At 41.9% G+C, this 22,065-nt stretch overlaps 1 protein-coding gene across 1 annotated transcript in view; it reads right to left on the bottom strand.

The window, feature by feature from the left end:
* Window positions 1-438: 438 nt before the first annotated feature.
* DUS4L (dihydrouridine synthase 4 like) overlaps window positions 439-22,065 on the bottom strand; it is a gene marked incomplete at its 5' end in the record, with an annotated part of 100,766 nt that continues 79,139 nt past the window's right edge. The window contains 2 exons of the mRNA XM_030216755.1: window positions 439-2,690; window positions 9,718-9,818. Of these exons, the coding sequence (XP_030072615.1) occupies window positions 2,652-2,690; window positions 9,718-9,818 (140 nt within the window). The remainder of the gene's footprint in view (window positions 2,691-9,717; window positions 9,819-22,065) is intronic.

Below are 22,065 nucleotides of genomic sequence, written 5' to 3'. Positions count from 1 at the left end.
TATGTATTTAGGCCCATTACAGTGGATGTGAAAATAGTACCTCTTCAGATATTAAAAGCAAATTAGAGATAAAACGGAAAAGTCTTATGAATATTACTGCTAAGTATATTTTTTAAAAATAGTTGTATTAGTACCGTTGCTGTACTATGTATTTTCACTTAATCCTAACATCGACCACATCGTAGGTAATTGTATAACACAGGGTGCCTAGACCATCAAGGTACACAGGTGTATTTATTTTATCTATTGTATAAAGGCAACATATCTTCTATGTGCCTTTATAAAATTACCCCACCAGAAAGCAGGTGCAGCCATTTTCGCTGGCGTTGGCCTCTGTTTCGCCACTGCTGCTTCAGAACCTCCGGTCTAATATTACTCCGTTCAGAATGCCCTTCATGTGTCCGTCGGCATTCTGAACGGAGTAATATTACACCGGAGGTTCTGAAGCAGCAGTGGCGAAACGGAGGCCAATGTTGACCACGGTCCTAATAGTGGAGGAGCCCTTGAGAAGAGTTGTAGAGAAGCTAAGTACCTTCTCGTTATTTAGTACCTTCTTTATCTTTCTAAAACATCTAAGTTTTTGATTGAGTTGTGAGTTTATACACATATTTTTAGATGCTTTGAAGCTAAGAGTCCCAGGAGGTTTTTTCCGATAATGAAGAAGCCGTAGCCCTTTACCCGTTTTTACTAGCGGAAAAGGAGCTTCTTGAGGTTTTTCCTCCTGACACACTAGTGCAGTAGCTTACTTTATTTTGAGTTTCCAAGTGCTTATATGTATTGGATTTTCCTTATTGGAAACTGGTCCCTGATTTACAGTATAGTTTATGTCTAAAATATATTACTATATGTAACATGCTTCTCACAATAAAATTTCTTTACCTACTAAGGCAGGGTGGGCAACCATGGATCTCAAGGGCCACAACTCAGTTGGTTTTTCATGATTTCTACAATGAATATGCATAATATCTATTTGCATACAATGGAAGATGTACATGCAAATCAATCTCATGCATATTCATTGTGGAAAACTTGAAAACCCGACTGGGTTGTGGCCCTCAAGGACTGTGGTTGCTGACCCTTGCACTAAAGGATTCTATTTAATCCACTTGAAAAGTCTATAATAAATAAGGCTGTTTACTATACTATAAAATACTCAATTATTCTTATGTTCTTCGTGGGAGATATTAGAGTAAGCTATAGAATATACCTTTGAATAGCCGATAGCTGTTTACCTCAGAAGTCAGGCTAATGGTGATGGTGTGAGTAATATCTGTTACTGTGATCTACAGCTCCACTTTTAATCTGGTTATTCATGGATTATGTCAAGGATTGTTAAATTTTCAGCAATTTTCCTCAACTTATTTATTTTTGCAATCCCTAATCACACCACAGAAAACCAGAACCAACTGGTAACATTGGGAAACGGGAGGAGTTTTAGATCATGATCACAGATTTCAAAATAAAATGAGAAAAATTATAGGAAATTTAGCAAATTCAAATACAATCGAGTTCTAAGAACTGAAGTACGGGTAGACTTTTAGAGAGCAGTGAGTAAGACTCCATCTATGCTAGATTTTAAAACAGCAACTTTACAGAGATGCTCTCAAGAAATCACTGAAGCCTTTGCTCAAAGTAAGCTCACAAGGAAGAGCACAGCCAAACTTAAAATATAGAGCACATGGCCTCCACTCTGCAACTATAAGCAATAGAGAGCAAAAGATGCAGCAAAGGTGATGATGTATGGAGAATTAACAACTTCATTCTCCTGCCCTTACTGTACAACGAGCACCAGAAAGCATCTCATTTTCATACTTTTCATTTCAGTTTTTAGGTGTCAGCATTCGTACTTTCTTTTGGACTTTTCTCTTTAAATACTACTCTGAAAAAAGGGCAAACCTTGTGGCACAGAAATACAGGTGAAAACCACACCCATAAGGTCAATATTCAGAAATTATACAAAAATCAGTGCTATCATCTCAGTGAACCATCTTTAAAATGCTATCACAATAACACAAAGCATGCAAAAGACATCCTTTTTCTTAACAACAATTTCTTACTCTGTGTTGATTACAAAAATAGGAAACCTTTTATGATGCAAGTACAAATTTAAATTTTATCCTTTTTCTTTCAGGCTCAATTAGGCTACAGAAGAACAATGGCTGACTGAAGCAATATTTATTATTTAAATCTACTAGTTTCTAGCAAGGAACGCTTTCTGAAATGATGTTATTTGAAGCTAGTGAGGAGAGCCAGGATTGAAGCAAGAGTTGGTGTGCTCAACATTTCTATGGTTTCTACGACATATAGTATAAACCTTGCTGGATCTTCACTTTGGTATGGAAAGCAATAGTACCGTGTGAAAAACATTTTGTTGCTCAACTTTTTTCTGTTTTGAAAATACTTCACTTGGTTTTTATCTAAATAGTTGACACACTTCACAGATATGCAAACATGTTATCAATTGCAGCATACATCATTTAATGGTTTCACTACTACAGAGAATATAACTAGCCCCTAAGAACACTCTTTGATATGTAGATTGTCATCAGCAGTGCACGTTTCTTCCTAAACAAACTCGTTCAAAATGCCAAAGGTAGCAAAACCATTTGGACTTCATGCAGGTTTAGCCAGTCAACTGTTAAGAGTTGAACCTACTGATCTTTCTTCTCGTGGGTTTTCTCGATATGGTTCTGCAAATGTAAAAACAAACTCTTAAACAGAACTTTGAGAAGTCTATGGCACACAACAATCCCTTCCAGCACTTAGCTCATTTAGAAACAATTTCTTAGAGAATTTCACATGTGTTTATAGAATAACCATACATATATAATACAGGAGCCTGCAATAAACTAAACTGTGGTAAGTTAAGGCATGGTTAGTACAAAGCCTGTGTGGTAGATGCAGGGGGCATGACCACCATTTGCCTGCATTTACCACACATGGGGGGGGGGGGGTAGAGTTGGGTATGTGTGCAGTGGGAGTACAAGGGAGGGATAGACCTCGGCCTCTGTATGCCAAGATGGTAGGGGGCAAAGTGAAAGAGCTAGGTGCCTGTGTGGTGCAGGAGTTGGAAGGAGGAAGAAAGATATAGCTGTCTGATCCTGCAGTGGTGGTGGTGCAGCAGGAGAGAGCCAGTTGTCTATGCTCAGGTGCAGGAGCTGGGGAGGTATGTTCAGGTGAAGGAGAGAGAAAGCTTGAGAGACATATGAAGGGATTAAGTCATGTGGGATGGCTGTTGGGAGTAGGGCTGTACCGAATACTCGTATTTGATTTGGCCCCTGAATAGTGCTTTGAATATATTACTTGTATTTGGCCAAATAGCGATTTAAATTCAAATATGAATAATCTGGGGCTCTACTGTGCTAAATTCTACTGAAATAAACACTTGATCTTTGATTTCATGTTGTTTCTTTTATTATTTCTTTTTAGAACATAAGCGTTGCCATACTGAGACAGACCGAAGGTTCATCAAAGCCCAGTATCCTGTTTCCAACAGTGGCCAATCCAGGTCACAAGTATCTTGCAAGATCCCAGAAAAGAAAAACAGATTTTATGCTGCTTATCCTAGAAATAAGCAGTGGATTTCCCAAGTCCATCTTAATAATGTGCTTTTTCCATATTCTCTGGCAACAAATTTCAGAGTTTAATTATATGTTGAATAAAGAAATATTTTCCATGGTTTGTTTTACATTTACTACTTAGTAGCTTAATTGAATGCTCCCTAGTCCTAGTATTTTTGGAAAGAGTAAACAAGCAATTCACACCTACTCGTTCCATTCCACTCAGTATTTTATAGACTTCTATCATTCCACTCAGTATTTTATAGACTTCTATCATATCTCCCCATAGCTGTCATTTCTCCAACCTGAAGAGACCTAGCTGTTTTAACCTTTCCTTATTGGGAAGTTGACCCATCCCCTTTACCATTTTTGTTGCCCTTCTTGGATACCTTTTCTAATTCTACTATATCTTTTTTGAGATGCGGTGACCAGAATTGCACACAGTATTTGAGGTGCAGTTGCTTCCTCTCAATGCCTGTGGCCTGACCAGTAGGGAAGTGAAATCAGAGGTCTAACACTTTCAACTTCCTCCTGCCACAACCTCGTCTCTGTACAGGAGAAAGCGGAACCAGCAACAAAAGGAGCTAAGATGCATCAGTTTCCTGTCTTCGTATCTGCCAGTTGGACCTGAGGAAAAGTGTAGAATGATAACAAGGTGGTGGTGGTGGTAGGGGAGGGGGGTTGAAGGTGTTGCAAGAGGGAATTGGAAAGTAACAAATAATGCAGAGGAAAGTGAGAACAGAATGTGAGAGGGGATTGGAAGATTGTCATCTGAAGGAGGAGGATAGAGGTTGAGAGATTTGAAAGATGAGAGAGATAAGATGTAGGATGAGATGTAAGGGGGTGGAAGGTGAGGAGATAAGTGAAAGGTGTGAGGAAGAAGGATGACTGGGGGCAAATAGTATTTGAAAAAGCAAGAAAAGAAATAGCTTTTCAAGGAAAGAACATGGGAGCCAGATAGCTGAAGATAGTTAGAATAGCTAGTAAGAGAAAAGCTAAGTGTTTCATGACAACAGACCTTTGAGGAGCCCCTCTATCTAACCTTCTCCATTGAGAATACTGACCATTTAACCCTACTCTTTGTTTTCTATCTTTTAACCAGTTTTTAATCCACAATAGGACATTACCTGCTATCCCATGACTTTCTAATTTCCTCGGGAGTCTTTCATGAACTACTTTGCCAAATGCCTTTTGAAAATCCAGATGCACAATATCAACCAGCTCACCTTTATTCACCTCTTCAAAGAAATGTACATTGATGAGGCAAGATTTCCCTTAACTAAATTCATGTTGGCTTTGTCTCATTAATCCACGCTTATGTATATATTCTGTAATTTTATTCTTTATAATAGTCACAACCATTTTGCCTGGCACCGACATTATGCTCACTGGTCTATAATTTCCTTGCCTTATCAGCGTTTTGCATTTGACTTGCCATTCCTTATGCTGTTTCCCATTATTTTCAGTCAGATCCTTCTTCCATTTTCTTAAGTATTTTCTTTTAGCTCTAATAACTTCCTTCACTCACTTTTTAACCATGCCGGCTGTCGTTTGGCCTTCCTTCCTCAATACATGGAATATATCTGATCTGGTCTTCTACGATGGTATTTTTGAACAGCATCCACGCCTGATGTAAATTTTTGACCTTTGCAGCTGCTGGGGGCAGGCAGACAATGGAGAGAGGCTAAGGCTGCATCTTCTTGGGGTACAGGTGGGTGGGTACACTCCTTGTCTACCCCTAGTAGATAGAGCTTTAGCCTCTCTCTCATTGCTTCAGTAACTGCAGCCTAAAGCCTCTCTATTGCCAGACAGGCTGTGGGTGGGTGGAAAGAGCAGTGCCATCTTATCCATCCTTCCCTGCTTTTGTAATATATAACTCGCTTACATCAGCAGGGCTGGCTCCTAGATCCTAAGAAAATTTGTAGAGGCCTGGTCTAGTGATATATAAATTCAGATAAAAACAATCCATTTTAGCGCAAGCATTCAGGGTCTCACTGATCACGTGCCCTACTGGGAATTACAATATAAAAATCAATCTCCAACTCTATTACTCTCGCAAACGTGCTTTTATGATCAACATTAGTTCTTCATTAGCCTGTCCTGTGTGGGCACCTGGAAGCATCCTTGGGCCACATGTTGTGGACATGCCCACAGATCCAATCTTTTTGGCAGTGAATACTGTTTTTTGTCTCACAAATTGGTCTTTACTGATACTGGCACAGCCCACTCTTCTATTGGGTGGCCCCTCAAAGGTGGGGTGCTACCAGATTTCTTTGATGGATGACTTTGATGGCGTCCTTGACTCTCAGCAAGCCCTCCTACAGAGCAGTTATGGTGAGTAGCCATGATACATGTGTTGACAACGGAATGGAGCCATAAACAGGACTTGGACTTGCCAGCAGGGCGCCAATTTCAAGTTACTTGGAAGCCCGTCTGGACTACTCTGACTCCTGCTGCTAAGAGCAGGATTTTATTTATTTATTAGGATTTATTTACCGCCTTTTGAAAGAATTCACTCAAGGCGGTGTGCAGTAAGAATAAATCAAACATAAGCAATAGACAAATACAGCAGTAAAAATATTCAAACAACAATACAAAGTATGGCATATTATACTACTTACAATGTCAACACAATACGTAATAGAACATTTTAATAGACAGAGTAGTGTATAAGCAAAGATAGAACATATAGAGAGGTAAGAGGAGTTAAAAAATAAGGTGACTAATTTAAAGAAAGTTGCACATGAGATTTTGAACTATTGATCATGGTCCTCTCACTTCTTGCACTTCTCTTAGAGAAGATTTATACCAGTTTGCCCCCGGGGGGGGGGGGGGGGGGGGAGGGAATGGGAATGGGCAGGATTGTGTAGTTGGGATTCTTTACTCAAAAGTTAAGTGTGTTATTTTGTTCTGTCGTGGTTCTTTATCTGGTCTGTTGTAAGTGGTATGTGATTTTCATGGTTACGCACTTAACAAAAAAGATTTAAATTAGGGCTGTACATCAATAAAAAATTGCAATTGTACGGCCAACCGTGATTAAAAATTTTAATCGACCAATTAATCGCATAAAGCGCCCCCCTCACATTTTCTCCTGTACAGTGCAAAATATAGATAGCAGATGTAAATTATTAGAAACTAGTAAAAAAGGCCCGTTTCTGACACAAATGAAACGGGCGCTAGCAAGGTTTTCTTCGGAGTGTGTATGTTTGGGAGAGTGTATGTGAGAGTGACTGTTTGAGAGTCAGAGTGAAAGTGTGAGTGTGTGGGAGAGAGAGTGAGTCTGGGTGTGAGTGTGTTTGTGAGAGAGTGTGTGTGTGAGAATGAGAGTGTGTGCAAGTGTGTATGTGAGACACAGTGTGAGAGAGAGTGTGTGTGTGTGGGCAAGAGAGAGAGTGTGTGTGAGACACAGATTCTCTGTGAGAGTGAGCGTATGAGACCAAGCGAGTGTGTGAGTGACTGTGTGGCACATAGAGAGTGAATGTGATACAGTGTGAGACAGAGTGTGTGAGAGTGAGAGTCAGAAAGACATTGTATATGAGAGAGAGAGTGTGAGCCGTGCCCTCCCAATCCATGGCCATCTGTCCCCTGCCCCCTCCATTCATCCTTTTCCAGCAATTTCCCTCTCTCCCTGAGCCCTGCCCTCCCAATCAATGCCCATCCATGCTCCTCTGTCCCCTGCCCCCTCCATTCATCCCTTTCCAGCAATTCCCCTCTCTCCCTGAGCCCTGCCCTCCCAATCCATGGCCATCCATGTTACTCTGTCACCTGCCCCCTACATTCATCCCTATCCAGCATTTCCCCTCTCTGCCTGAGGCCTGCCCTGCAATCCATATCCATCCATGCCCATCTGTCCCCTCCATTCATCCCTATCCAGCAATTCCCCTCTCCCTGAGTCCTGCCCTTCCAATCCATGCCCATCCATGCTCCTCTGTCACCTGGCCCCTCCATTCATCCCTATCCAGCAATTCCCCTCTCTCCCTAAGGCCTGCCCTGCAATCCATATCCATCCATGCCCATCTGTCCCCTCTATTCATCCCTATCCAGCAATTTCCCTCTCTTCCTGAGTCCTGCCCTCCCAATCCATGCCCATCCATGCTCCTCTGTCCCCTGCCCCCTCCATTCATCCCTTTCCAGCAATTCCCCTCTCTCCCTGAGCCCTGCCCTTCCAATCCATGCCCATCCATGCTCCTCTGTCCCCTGCCGCCTCCATTCATCCTTTTCCAGCAAGTCCCCTCTCTCCCTTCCATGACCCCCCCTCGCATCCATGCTCCTCTCTCTCCCATGTCCCAGCCTGGCCCGCCCTCTTCTCCCCCCCCCTTCGCATCCATGCCCCCCCTCCTTCGCATCCATGCATCCCTTTTTGTTTTTTTTCTTCTTTTTAAATTTACCTCCGTGGCGGTTCCGGCAGCGAAGCGTCAGGGAAGGAGGCGGCGCTCCCGATGTCTAGCTTTCCCTTCGCTGTGTTCCGCCTTCTTTTGACGTCATCCTTGACGTCAGAAGAAGGCAGAACACAGCGAAGGGAAGGCTAGACGTCGGGAGCGTCGCCTCCTTCCCTGACGCTTCGCTTCCGGATTTGTTTGGTTTTTTTTTTCTGCCCTCGACGTCATGACGTTTGACGCGAGGGCGGGGCAGAGACGGCTGGCTGGCTTGAAGGCTTCACACCACGAATCCACGAACCCTTCAGCCTGGGAGTGACGTCAGATGGCTTCATGGCTTCAGAACATTGTGCTCAGAACGTTGAGGGTGCGTTTTATTATATTAGATGTCATATTTCAATTACTAAACTAAAAATACGTTGTTGTCTAGTGATTTTATCTTTCCAATCATCTTGCTCCATGTCTCTGGTTCTGCTTCCCTGTGCTCTGAACTTTGCTTCCAGTGCCTCCTATCTATATACAATTTCTTTTTTCTCCCCTTTCTCATCCTGCCCTATATTCATCTTACACATTCAACTTTCATCCATTTCTTTCCTCCTTTTCAAATCTGTCTAGTTTCCATCTCTTCCCTTCCCCTCCATTCATGGGCACCATCTCCTCCCTTCTCTCTTCCCTTTGCTTCCCTTCCCTGGGTACCATCTCCCCTCCCTCTCCATGGGCAATGTCTCTTCCTGTCTTTCTTCTCTTCCCCTTCATGGGCACAGTCTCTTCACCCCTTCCCCTCCATGGGCACTGTCTCTTCTCTCCCCTTCCCTTCCACGGGCACCATCACTTCCTCTCCCTTTCCTCTCCATGGGCACTGTCTCTTCCCTCCACTTCACTCCATGGGCACCATTCTCTTCCCTTCCAGTTCATGATCACCATCACCTTTGTTTTTTCCATCACCTATTTCCAACATCTGTACTTCTCAAACATCTCTCTCTCTTTCTCCCAGCAAATCTTCATGTACTCCTGAACCCTCCCCCCCCCCCCATGGTCCCTATTCTCTCTCTCCCTCCCCCTCTTTCTCCCAAATCTTTTGCTCCTGAAACCCCCCCCTAAATGGTCTGCATTCTCTCTCTCCTTATACCTGTTCTTCTAGGCCGATTTTGCTTTCAGTACTGAAGACATACTGCTTCTTTGTGCCACCCAAAGCCTCTGTAGCGTCCTGCCTCCTCTAAAAGAACGTCTTGCTTCTGGGCAGGATGCTACAGAGAGAAGCTTTGGGTGGCTGAAAGAAGCAGCACAGCGCTGAAGGCAAATTTGTAGGGCCCAGAGCAGCAGGAATAAGGAGAGAAAGAAATCACAGTCCACCTCTTCCGAGCCCCAGTGCTGCTGCTTAGAGCCTCTCCAGCCTTACCTCGGACCCGAAGTGCCGCGCACTAATATCTCTGTAGTTACTTCCCCACACCATTTGGGAGCATAGCAGCAGGGCTGACATGAACCAGGACCCAGTAGTCAGTCTTTGCAGCCCAGGGAGTATGCTGTTAATGTGTGTTAATTTTTTTAAATTATATTTTATTAAAGTTACAAAAGAAAACAAAAGCATATGCACAGCTTAAAATACCTTAAAAGTGACCAACCTTTTTGATAACCCCCCCCCCCCAAATCTACATCTCTATCGTGCACTAAAATGTTAAACGCACATTAAACATTTAACGTATTAATGCTTTAAATGTGCAGCCCTTATTTAAATATTTAAAAAACAGCCCATTATTGTGGTTAGGAAGACATATATTTACCTGCAGTTTCTCATGTTCTTTTGTAAGCCGATCATATTCTGTTATGAGACCTCCGGATTGCTTTTTAATGGCAGCCAGTTCATCCCGTGACCTGAAAAGAGCTACAAAGGCATTTAGCTATATCAAACCCTCTGTTAATGAGATTCAGATTAGACTTTTACACAATAATCCTTTCAATAAGATTATCAATGAACATTTTATTTTCTTCATATGCCTGTGACTTAACTGATGTATTTTCCTAGTCCATAACAAACTTAAAGCCTTTTCAAATTCCTCTTCCACTGAAAATAAGTTTCAGAAGATATATAATAAAGATTTGGAGTTCAGATCTCTAAGTACCAATCTGAAATGATGTTTCAGTCCATCTTTGACTAACCAGTGGACAGGGTCATGAGGAACTCCCCTTGCAGAGCTGTCCTATGCATAAGCAGGAATATATATTTTTTTCCCATTACCCTGTTCTGATCAGGAGTCCTTTTTCCCACATGACCCATGCACCAAATTCACTTACCAGTGTCCCAAATCTTGGGCTCAGTGTCCCTTACAACCTCATATTCTCAGTCCAGCATGCCTTCCACTCCCTACCTCAGAGATGCCTACAGAGAGAAGATGAAGATAGGCCTCTACTGCTGCTGCTTTCGAGGGAAGTCTTGACCTCTTCTCTCATTTTGGTCCCTGAACCCTGGTCTTCTATCAGCAGGAAGAATCAGCAGGCAGCATTCATTACCTGCTGACTTCCTTTAAAATTGGAACTGCATGGAGTCAGCAGCTTCTATGAGCCCCAGGGGGAGGGGAGGGGAATTCCCGCTGTAGTTCTGATTTTAGAATAAAGCTAGCAGGTGGCACAATAAGTAAAGAGCGCTGCTTGCTTGAGTCCTCTTGCCAGCTGGAGGTTGGGAGGAAAAGGGAATGTGGTAAGACCAGAGGCATTGTGAGAGGCAAAGAAAAAGTAATAACACCAGCAAGGGTAGGAAGGATGAGGCCCCACAATGGGCTCATCTCCCCCGCCCCCCCCAAAAAAAAAACAGTCAGCCTGTGGCAGTCAGCAGTTTTAAAAGCTGTTGACCACCATGGGCCAAATCTAAACCAGATATTCAATGCCGGGGGCCATATCTTGGCATAGGCATTGAATATCCAAGTTAGCCATCAACTCTGAAATTATGTGGGCACTGGCCGATATTCAGCGCCAGCACCCGCATAGCTAAGTGGGCAAAGGTGGGACTGTTTTCTGTGTGGTCCAATGTGCCCGGTTAGCCAAGTGGGCACTTGTACTGAATATGGTCAGTGCCCATATAACTGCCAGTTTCTCTCCAGCTCTGCCCATGGACTGTCCCAGCACTAACCACATAGTGCCGCGGCAGTCAGAGGGGATATTAACCTCATAGCACCACTGAAGTGCCGCTGAAAATCTGCACATGGCCAGTTGAGTGGGGTTTAAAAGGGCACTTAAACCCCATTAAATATCTACCCTATTAATTTCTCTTTGTCTCCCACCATAAGTTTGCATAAAAGAGAACACTAACAGCTGACAGCTCCCTCTTTGACTAGGACTTCACTGGTCTCTCCTCTAGGACGGGAGCCTTTTTTTTTTTTATTAGGCTCCATTCTTGCGGAATGCAATCCCATTGGAGTTACAGGAAGAGAGATCGTTATCTCATGTTACGCATCATCTGAAAGCCCATTTTTTCAGGGTTGAATTTGCTGTCACTTGATTGGGGGGGGGGGGGGGGTTAGTTGGGCTGCTGCTGAGTTGTGGTTGGGCTTTTATTGAAGATTTTAAGTTGTTCTATGCGTGCATGGTTTGTGATCGAGTGTGCTTTCCTATCATGATTGTAGTTCTTTCTGTTATTTGTTTTAAAATTGTGCATTGGTGCGTTCTTGTACAGCGCCAAGAATAAAGCCCATTGAAGCTCTCTGGGTTTGTAGGCATATAAGTAGTAACCAGGAAGTAGACTCTTTACATGTGAAAATATGGACTGTTCATGCGCTAAGGACTTATGTAGTGGATATTCTCTGATACTCTTAAAAATATTTTTATTTCTAAAGCTCTCAAGTCATTTTTGTGGCTGCATGGAGGGATGCAAACAGCAATGCAATGGTTACATGGTAGCACCCCCCAAAAATGGTGGGAGTGATGAAAGACAAAAGATCTAATGGAAGAGGATCTTAATAATTTTGTTTATATGCTACATGAGAGTATTTTCCCAGTTTTGCTGTTTCAATTTCTTAACATAAAATGTATCAGACATGCATTTTATATCTTTCTATCTATATAATAGCTGTCTCTTTTCTGTTTTTGCTCCTACTGAATTTTAATAACCTTTGGAACTCAACTCCAAATTACTTGGTAAGAGTGTAATTTGATCTAACAGTATCCACTGTGGTGTTTCATGAGAAACAGCACACTGCCCATGTTGTCACTACACACAAAGATATCTCTGATCAGATGAAAAAGATATCTAATGATCAACAAACCAACTCCTCAATGCACTGTTGCAATGTTTTGCAGAAAATAAGTTCCCATGTTTCAAATATCTTCTATATCTCAGCAGAAAAAACTAAAAACTCTTAAAAAGCCCTTTAAATGCATTTTTACAAAAATCTTCAAAATACATCTTTATATATTGTGCACCATTACAAATATATACATAGCAAATAGAAATATTCGCCAAGAATCACTTCAATCCTATTTTGTATTATTTTCAGTCTTTAAACTGTTCCCTTATAAATCCTCTGGGATGCCAAACACATAATATGAACTCATAATGATTGGCTCTGAATGGTCACTATTGACTATATTGGCTCTAAATGGTCACTATTGACTATATTCATGACATGACACCAGAGTCTTTCTCTCATACACACACAGCATCAATCAATCAGATCACATTCCACTGCATAAGGTTATCTGTGACTTACTACCAATATGGCCGGCCCTCTGGTTCTGGCCTGATGTTAGGTTCACCCAAGAAAAAGATCTAGGTGTTATTAGGGACAATATGCTGAAATCTTTCACCCAGTGTGTGGCGACAGTCAAAAAGGTAAATAGAATGCTAGGAATTATTAGGAAAGGGATAGAAAATAAGACAAAGAATACTATAATGCCTCTGTATCGCTCCATGGTGCAACCTCATCTTGAGTACTACGTGCAATTCTGATCGTCATATCTCAAAAAAAGATATAGGGGAATTAGGAAAGGTTCACAGAAGGGTCGGCCAAAATGATTAAGGGGATTTAACTCCTCTCATATGAGGAAAGGTTTAAGAGGTTGGGGCTCTTCAGCTTGAAAAAGAGCCAGCTGAGGGGGGATATGATAGAGATCTATAAAATCCTGAGTAGTATAGAATGGGTGAACGTGAATCCAATTGTTTATTCTTTCAAAAAGTAATAAGACTAGGGGACAATCAATGGAGTTACATGGGAATACTTTTAAAACGAACAGGAGGAATTATTTTTTTCACTCAACAATTAGTTAAACTCTGGAACTCGTTACCAGAGAATGTGGTAAGAGCATATTTAGCATATTTAGCATATTTAGGTTTTAAAAAAGTTTAGACAAGTTCCTGGAGGAAAAGCCCATAGTCTGCTGTTGAATAGATATGGGAAAAGCCACTGCTGTCCCTGGGATTGGTACCATGGAATCTTGCTACTATTTGGGATTCTGCCAGGTACTTGTGACCTGGATTGATATCTGTTAGGAGTAGGATACTGGGCTGGATTGACCATCAGTCTCTGCTCCAGTATGGCTATTCTTATGTTCTTATGCTTAAAGGATTTCAAAATCCCATATTTAGGAGCCAGAATGCAATGTTTTTCAAGGTTTCAGATTATCATATAGAAAGAGCTATTATGCAGCTATAGAGTTGGGCTTGACAGATTTCTGGTCTTCCTGAAGACACACTGTCAAAAATTTTCAACAGTTATAAGAGGTAACTCAAGGGCTGATGTAGAAAGCCATGTGGTCAGCGGCTCTAATGTGAAGATCCTGCACAAAAATAACACCGGGATGCAGACTGATCCCAGGATACACCATGCAGGGTCAGGCACCACCATTTTTCAAGAAGGTAATGCAGAGGCAGAAGCGAGTAGGCATCGCTCCTGTCTCTTTCAAGGTATGGGGGTCTGGCTGTATTTGGTATGCCAAGCTCCGTCTCAGGTCATATTCAAATGTAGGCTAAAAGCCCAACTTTTTGAGACTGCTTTTTCACCTCTTCGTTACCCATATCTGTTTTAATCATTCCCTTAATAGGTAAGTCCCTAATCCCTTATTTGTCCTGTTTATATGTCTTGAATGGATTGTAAGCTCTGTTGAGCAGGGACTCTCATACATGTTTAGTATACAGCATTGCGTACATCTAGTAGCACTAAAGAAATGATAAGTAGTAGTAGAGGAGTTGGGAGGGGGGCTGAATCTAGACACCAGGAAAGTTTTTTATGTCTGGAGAAAGGGTGAGGGAGGAGTGCTGTGGCTAGACACTAGGACATTTTTTTTTTATATCGGAGGGAGGGTGGTATCAGGTTGGGTCGGGGGGGGGGGGGGCCTAGAGACTAGGAATGTGCTACGAGACAGGAAAAGGCTTGTTGGTGGGTATCTCATTGCGTGATGTCCTTTGGAGAGGGTATGGCTAGGAATACTCCTTGGAAGGACCTTAATGACCTTGAGGTGTGCAGAAGGAGATTCCTTTAAGGGCCCTGAAGATCAGATACAGAGTTTTAAATTTAGCTCTGCACTGTACTGGTAGCTAGTGAAGTTTTTGCAAAAATGGTGTGACGTGGTCACATTGCTTACAACCTTCTATTAGTCTTGTAGTATTCTGAATCAATTGGAGCTGGTGCAACCCCTTTGTAGTCATACCAGTGTAGAGTGTATTATAGTAATCCAGTCTTGGTGTTATCATGGCATAAAGAACCATAAGGGATTGTATAAGAAATTGGGATCCAATGTTCCATTTGAAAGACAGGAGTAATAAGATAATTTTTTTCCACAGATGCAGTAACTTAATTGCTGTGTTCTGTACAAACTGTAATCTATTGATTTGAGATTGATGGTGACCAAGCAGGAGGGAACTGCAGTAATCAAGCTTAGAGATGACAAGAGCCAGGATTAAGGTGCAAAAGGATGACTGCTCAAGAAGGTGTCACAAAGATCTGATCGGCCTTAGAGTGAAAAAGCAAGAAGTTGTGATGAAGGAAATATGATCATGAAAGGAGAGCTCCCTATCAAGGATGACCCCTTGGAGCTTAACTGTTGTTTTGTATGGAAGAGGAACTCCCTTGATGGTCAGGGTAGGCAAAACTGAAGAAGTTTGGTGGAGAGAAAAGACAAGGACTTCTGATTTAGTGATATTCAGCTTCAGTTCATTTTGCTGAAGCCAACTAGTCATTTTGCCTAGCTTAGAGTACAAAGAAGTAAAGGCATCTGGTGAGTGGGTGTCAAGAGGGAGGAGAAGTTGGACATCATCTGCATAGATAAAGAAAGTGTCACCTAGGGACTGGAATAAGAGTTAAAGGGGTAAGAAAAGTGTTGAAGATTATAAATCTTAAATTGGAACCCTAGATCAGGGGTAGGCAACTCAGGTCCATGAGAGCCGCAGGCAGGTCAGGTTTTCAGGATATCCACAATGAATATGCATGAGATAGGTTTGCATACCATGGAGGCATTGCTTGCAAATTTATCTCCTGAATATTCATTGTGGATATCCTGAAAACGTGACCTGCCTGCGGCTCTCGAAGACCGGAGTTGCCTACCCCTGCCCTAGATGGCAAAGGCTGTGAGGAAGAGGATAACAAACAACCTCCTACTCAGACTCTAAGAAAGTAAGTCCTGCTCCTTGGATAGAGACAAGCTCATTCCTCAATATATGGGAAAAGCAGCCTGTCTTCATTTGCAATTTCCCAAGGATTCAATCCAAAGAAGAATTAGAACTCCATGTTTCCAGCCACTTGCTGATGCTACTGAATTGAAAATATCTGCAATGGCCTGACATGTAAACTTTTCAGCTTGAAAAAACAGGAAACTATACTAAAAGGTTGAAATTTTGATGCGGAGAATGGATAGTCCAATCGCCCAGAGACTAAACTGACAGAACTCTGTGTGCAAAATTCCCAATCAGGAAGGGCACATTAGCAAATGTACTAAATTACAGCTAAAAGCAAAAGCCAACATTTGAAGAAACACATAGACGACTTGCTGAAAAGCTTATTGCCTGGGACCTGCAACACTAGCGTACATCCACTATAAAAAAAACCACATCAGAGTCAGGGCAGAGAGAAATTATATCCTTCACTAAGGATTTCTGAAAGCATTAACACTAACCACTAGGACAGAACATTTTCTACTAGACAAAATTATTTCATAACAACCACTATGTTCAGACACCCACCTGAGGTTTCTTATTTATTTAAAATATTTTGAGTCCACATATCAACATATCTATGCAGATTACAATACAGCATCCACAGTTAACATAAAAATATATAAAACAGTTTTTCACAACATATCAAAAATAAAACATATTAAAAACATAATCATAACATCCACTTCTAACATTGTATCTTCTTATTTACTAAAGATTTTCCTACATTCTCAATCACCAAATCACACTGTATTTTTAATCCTGCAACCATAGGGACATACGTCATACAGTCTCATCAAACTGGGCCATTAGTGTGCAAATGCTTGCTGAAATAAAAAAGGTTTTCAATTGTTTACTAAAAATTGCAATACTTGCCACAGTGCGTAATTCACTTGCCAATGTATTCCACAGAAGCAACCTGGCAACAGCAAACATATGTTCTTGTAAAATTGAGGATTTCATTAATTTCACACTAGACTGGAAAAATAGAGTGCGGGCTTGCCTGCAGAGCTGGCTAGCACACCTTCCTTGAGAGGTCCCTTCCCTGAGTGGGTACCTAGATTGATTAAATTGCTAAAAAAATCCATATTAACAGCTACCTATCCACACCAGCATGGAACATGTGGGGCCCATAAAAACATAACAGCAGCCATACTGGGTCAGACCAATGGTCCATCTAGCCCAGTACAGTGGCCAATCCAAGTCACAAGTACCTGGCAGAAACCCAAATAGTAGCAACATTCCATGCTACAGCGGCTTCTCCCATGTCCATCTCAATAACAGACTATGGACTTTTCCTCCAGGAACTTGTCCAAACCTTTTTTAAAACCCAGATACACTAACCACTGTTACCACATGTTTTTTGACAATTTTGAATAGTTTTGTGTCATCTGCAAATTTAATCACCTCAATCATTGTTCTGATTTCAAGATCAATTTATAAACAATGTTAAATAGCAACGGTCCCAATACAGATCCCTGTGGCACTCCACTATTCACACTCCTCCATTGAGAAAAATGGCCATTTAACCCTACCCTCTGTTTTCTGTCGAAAAACAAATTCCTAATCCACAGAAGGACATCAGTTTTTAAATTTTCTCAGGAGAAAAATATTCAGCCAGCAGTGATCAGCATTATGCTGACCACCGACAGCGTAATACCTGAAAATTCAATACCGGGCCATAAAATAGCTGGTTGTGTAATTCTCGGCACTTAACCAGCATAAAGAACCCCATAAAGATAGGACTGCGTTTTATGCAGTTCTATATATATGCAGTACAAAAAGAGAGGGTAAAACAGCATACAACTAAAGTATACAAACAAAAAAAGCAACACTGGGCCTTCAAGACTAGGACAACAAGAGTACTTTATTAACAGATGACCCGACACGGGCCGTGTTTCAGCGTCCAATGACGCCTGCCTCAGGGGTCAGAATTTGATTCTGCAATGTATAAATTATGTAGGTCAAATGCCTCAACACATTAAAGTGTTATTGTTCAAGATATTCGCTGCAATGCGAAAAAACGGGCTCTGGCAGAAGCCTCCTCCTGTACACTGGACGCCGAAACACGGCCCGTGTCGGGTCACCTTAATAAAGTACTCCTGTTGTCCTAGTCTTGAAGGCCCAGTGTTGCTTTTTTTGTTTGTGTTCTATATATATGGCCATCTTAGCCAGTTAAGTGCCAAATTTCAGCACTTAACCGGCTACATGATGACCCCCCACAATGCCTTCCCCCAAATAAACAATTTTGGTTTGGGTGCTAACCAGGCATTTTCGGTGGCACTATTCAGTTAGGCGCCAATAAAAATGCCCAGTTAGCCCCAAGCAGATGATTTAAACGGCCATAAGCCTTTCCTGGCTGTTTAAATCATTTTGAATATCGGGCCCATGATGTTTAGATTTGAAGGCAGGCAGCTTCCAGGAGTAGTAATTGTATGTCCCAGTGCGCAACCCCCTCCTACTCCCCAAGGGTCACCATGAAAAAAGAGAACGCTCTCCTCCAGGAGACACAAAGTAGAGAAAAAGCAATGCTTCTATGTAGAAAGTGCAGAGGTAAGAATCTCATACCACCATCCATTAATTCATACTTCTCTCAGTAATTCACAAGGTGAGCTGTATTCAAGCAAAGTCTGAATATGAAGGAATGGTTGTTTAAGTGACCTGCCCAAGTTTCAGGGAGCGGTAGTGGGAACTGAACCCTGGCTTCCCTGGATCACAGCCCCCTGCTTAACAATTATGCTACTCCTTTGACAAGGAAGGCAGCCTTAAAAGAAATACAGCACCTTTACTTGGTGCCCCTTCTGGATAAAGTAAACCTGGAAGAGGTGGGAAACCTCCACCACTTCTGTGTTTCTCAAAGCGATTATTAATAAAGGAACAAGCCCCTGTTCCCAGGAATTCCATAAACTTAAGGCAGTGCCAAAAAAAACAAACATATTAAACGAACTATCTCAGTGGGCCAGTGGCTAGCGACCTGGAGATAAATCACAATGGCCGCTTAGCACAAAGGGCTGTTTTCCTGTGTTCCAACCTGTGAACCACAAGTGGATATAGGTGGCTCTAAAGAGAATCCCTTTTGTACAAAATTAGGGTTCTGTCTTCCAATACACATGACACGTACTTAGGGTCTACCAGAACAATAAGCCACAGTAACCACACTTAACATGACAAACTGGGAACTCCGTCTGAGTATCCAGAGTTTACCTCTGGTACACAGGCTGTCACAAAAATCAATATCACTGCTGTGGCCTTATCAGCTCCAAAGAAATTGGTTGTGCCACCAAGGTTTGTGCTCTGAAGACCAAGTTCCCTCGGGACTAAACAGCCTGTTGCTTTGGCCCAAGTGCCTCTTTGGAGATACTCTCTCTAGCACTCAACTTGCAGCTTTGAACTGTGGTTTCTCTTGAATAGCCAGTTCAGTCTGGTGTTTCACAACAGTGCTCTGAAGAGATTTACTCATCTCATACAAAGATTCAAGGCTGAAGAACCCAAGTTCCCCCAGGACTATTTAAACCAAGAGCTTAATCTTCCAACAAGAGTGACAAAACCTCTCTCACCTGGAATATAAATATTGGTGATTTCACTTGAAAGACGGGTGTGAGAGGTGGAATGGGAAGGCAGGGAGGAAGGAAGAAAGGAGGTAACTCAGGCTCCTCAGAGTTATCCCATCAGCTCTAACTTAAAATGCCAGTTATCCACTAGGAGACGAGTAATAAATTGAATAACTATTATAATACCCTGAAGTCTTATATATTTATGTTAATGTTTATTAAAATTTGATATACTGCTTAGCCCGTCAGTCTCACAGTGGTATACAATAAAACTGAATTCTTATAAAAGAAAAGAGGAAAGGAATGCCACTGATTAATAGGAACATTCCAACAGACTCAAGCAGAAGAAAAAATATTCACTATTTTGCGACACAAAAATTGAAAAACTTCTCCTTTGAAAGCTGAAATGGGGATACTCTACTGTTTTATAATCCTGCATTTTTATCAGTATATCAGTCATGGATCAGTGAGTTGGCAGTCTATTTTTGATGACTCTCTCTTTCAGGGCAGTTTGGACTGTACAGAGAAGTACATATCATTAAACCTGCAGTATCAACAAAATTGTATTTTAGATCATTAAGTTGTCCAGTAAAGGATATTAATATTCTCTCTCTCTCTTTTTTTTTTTTTTTTACTTCATGCCTGAAGAGATACTAAATATTTATAAAACTTCTTTCTTATAACCATCCCAGAATCATACATGTAAATAAACTGGAGGATGGCTATACTGATCCTTACTGGCATCCCACGCAGGCCTCACACTGATGCACAATTTAAAACAAGAATGGTCTTTAAAAAGGGGTGTGGTCATAATATAGGATGCACAATTTTTATTCCAAAACAAACATAAATACGTAAGTCATAAAGGAGCTTATTTACTAGGGTACGCTAAGGTTTTGCACCTAATGCGTCACTGTGCTGTTAGCATGCGTTAAAAGACACACTGAACACAGCTCATTAAACATGCCCCAAACTGAAGAAGGACCAAAAAAGAAAGGACACCTAAAAAAAACATGAGGGAAAGAGAAAGCAACAGTCCTAAAAAAGAGACAGAATAATTAACAGAATAATTAAAAAATCTTAGATGGTTTTAAAAAAATGAATTATGCCCAGAGTTACCACTATCAGACTTTAAACACGACATAACCACTGCCCTACACTATTACTCTCACCATAATACCATCACCTGAGCAACTACATAAAGCCGACACCTACACAAGACCACAATGTATTCTTTTACTACACATATACGCACTTATTTGCAAACCACGTGTTAACAAATACGCAAGCACACAATGCATTCTTCTACCATGTATGTACGCACTTGATTGCAAAATCATGTGCATATCTAGTCCGGAAATGGCAATAGCCATAACGGCAAATGTAAGCCACATTGAGCCTGCAAATAGGTGGGAAAATGTGGGATACAAATGCTACAAAATAAATAAATGTTTAATACAATTTAAAATATTATATTGCTTTGATATAAAGTGAAGAGTTTTAAAATGAGAATATAAGATTTGATCTCGTCTTCCTTTTGTGTAACAGTCTGCTAAATTTCTAGGGAAAATAATAAAAGTCTCAGCTCCCATCCAATAATGCACTTGTTTGAGATAAATGAACCAGTAGCATACCTCTCAAAGAGACACAGAACTTTTGCATTTTATGGAAAGAAATCTCTTGTTTCAAATTCTGAGATTCTGATAAGGATCAACGCAGCAGTCTCCCATGTATTTACATCTACATTAATTTCATTATTGTTGGCAGGGAATATATATCAATCTTTTTCGTGACTTGGCTTTCCTGGATGCAACTATTAGGAAAGCTACTGTAAAGATACTTTTTAGAGAGAGAATTTAGGAATTACTTTAAAAACCATAACCGCAATGTTAGAGGTGGAAAAATCTTCAGTCTATATAGTAACTCTTTTTGGTTTTACATAGCACAGGAAAGCGAATGCTACATACCTGTAGAAGGTATTCTCCGAGGACAGCAGGCTGATTGTTCTCACTGATGGGTGACGTCCACGGCAGCCCCTCCAATCGGAAACTTCACTAGCAAAGTCCTTTGCTAGCCCTCGCGCGCCCGCGCGCACCGCGCATGCGCGGCCGTCTTCCCGCCCGAAACCGGCTCGAGCCGGCCAGTCCAGTATGTAGCAAGACAATACACTTCAAGGGAAGACACAACTCCAAAGGGGAGGCGGGCGGGTTTGTGAGAACAATCAGCCTGCTGTCCTCGGAGAATACCTTCTACAGGTATGTAGCATTCGCTTTCTCCGAGGACAAGCAGGCTGCTTGTTCTCACTGATGGGGTATCCCTAGCCCCCAGGCTCACTCAAAACAACAACCATGGTCAATTGGACCTCGCAACGGCGAGGACATAACTGAGATTGACCTAAAAAATTTACCAACTAACTGAGAGTGCAGCCTGGAACAGAACAAACAGGGCCCTCGGGGGGTGGAGTTGGATCCTAAAGCCCAAACAGGTTCTGAAGAACTGACTGCCCGAACCGACTGTCGCGTCGGGTATCCTGCTGCAGGCAGTAATGAGATGTGAATGTGTGGACAGATGACCACGTCGCAGCTTTGCAAATTTCTTCAATGGAGGCTGACTTCAAGTGGGCTACCGACGCAGCCATGGCTCTGACATTATGAGCCGTGACATGACCCTCAAGAGCCAGCCCCGCCTGGGCGTAAGTGAAGGAAATGCAATCTGCTAGCCAATTGGATATGGTGCGTTTCCCTACAGCCACTCCCCTCCTATTGGGGTCAAAAGAAACAAACAATTGGGCGGACTGTCTGGTGGGCTGTGTCCGCTCCAGGTAGAAGGCCAATGCTCTCTTGCAGTCCAATGTGTGCAGCTGACGTTCAGCAGGGCAGGAATGAGGACGGGGAAAGAATGTTGGCAAGACAATTGACTGGTTCAGATGGAACTCCGACACG

The sequence above is a fragment of the Microcaecilia unicolor genome, chromosome 10 (genome assembly GCF_901765095.1).
Source record: "Microcaecilia unicolor chromosome 10, aMicUni1.1, whole genome shotgun sequence".
Classification (NCBI taxonomy): Eukaryota; Metazoa; Chordata; class Amphibia; order Gymnophiona; family Siphonopidae; genus Microcaecilia; species Microcaecilia unicolor.
Note: the sequence above shows the minus strand (reverse complement) of the source record. Positions and strands in the feature narration are given on the sequence as shown.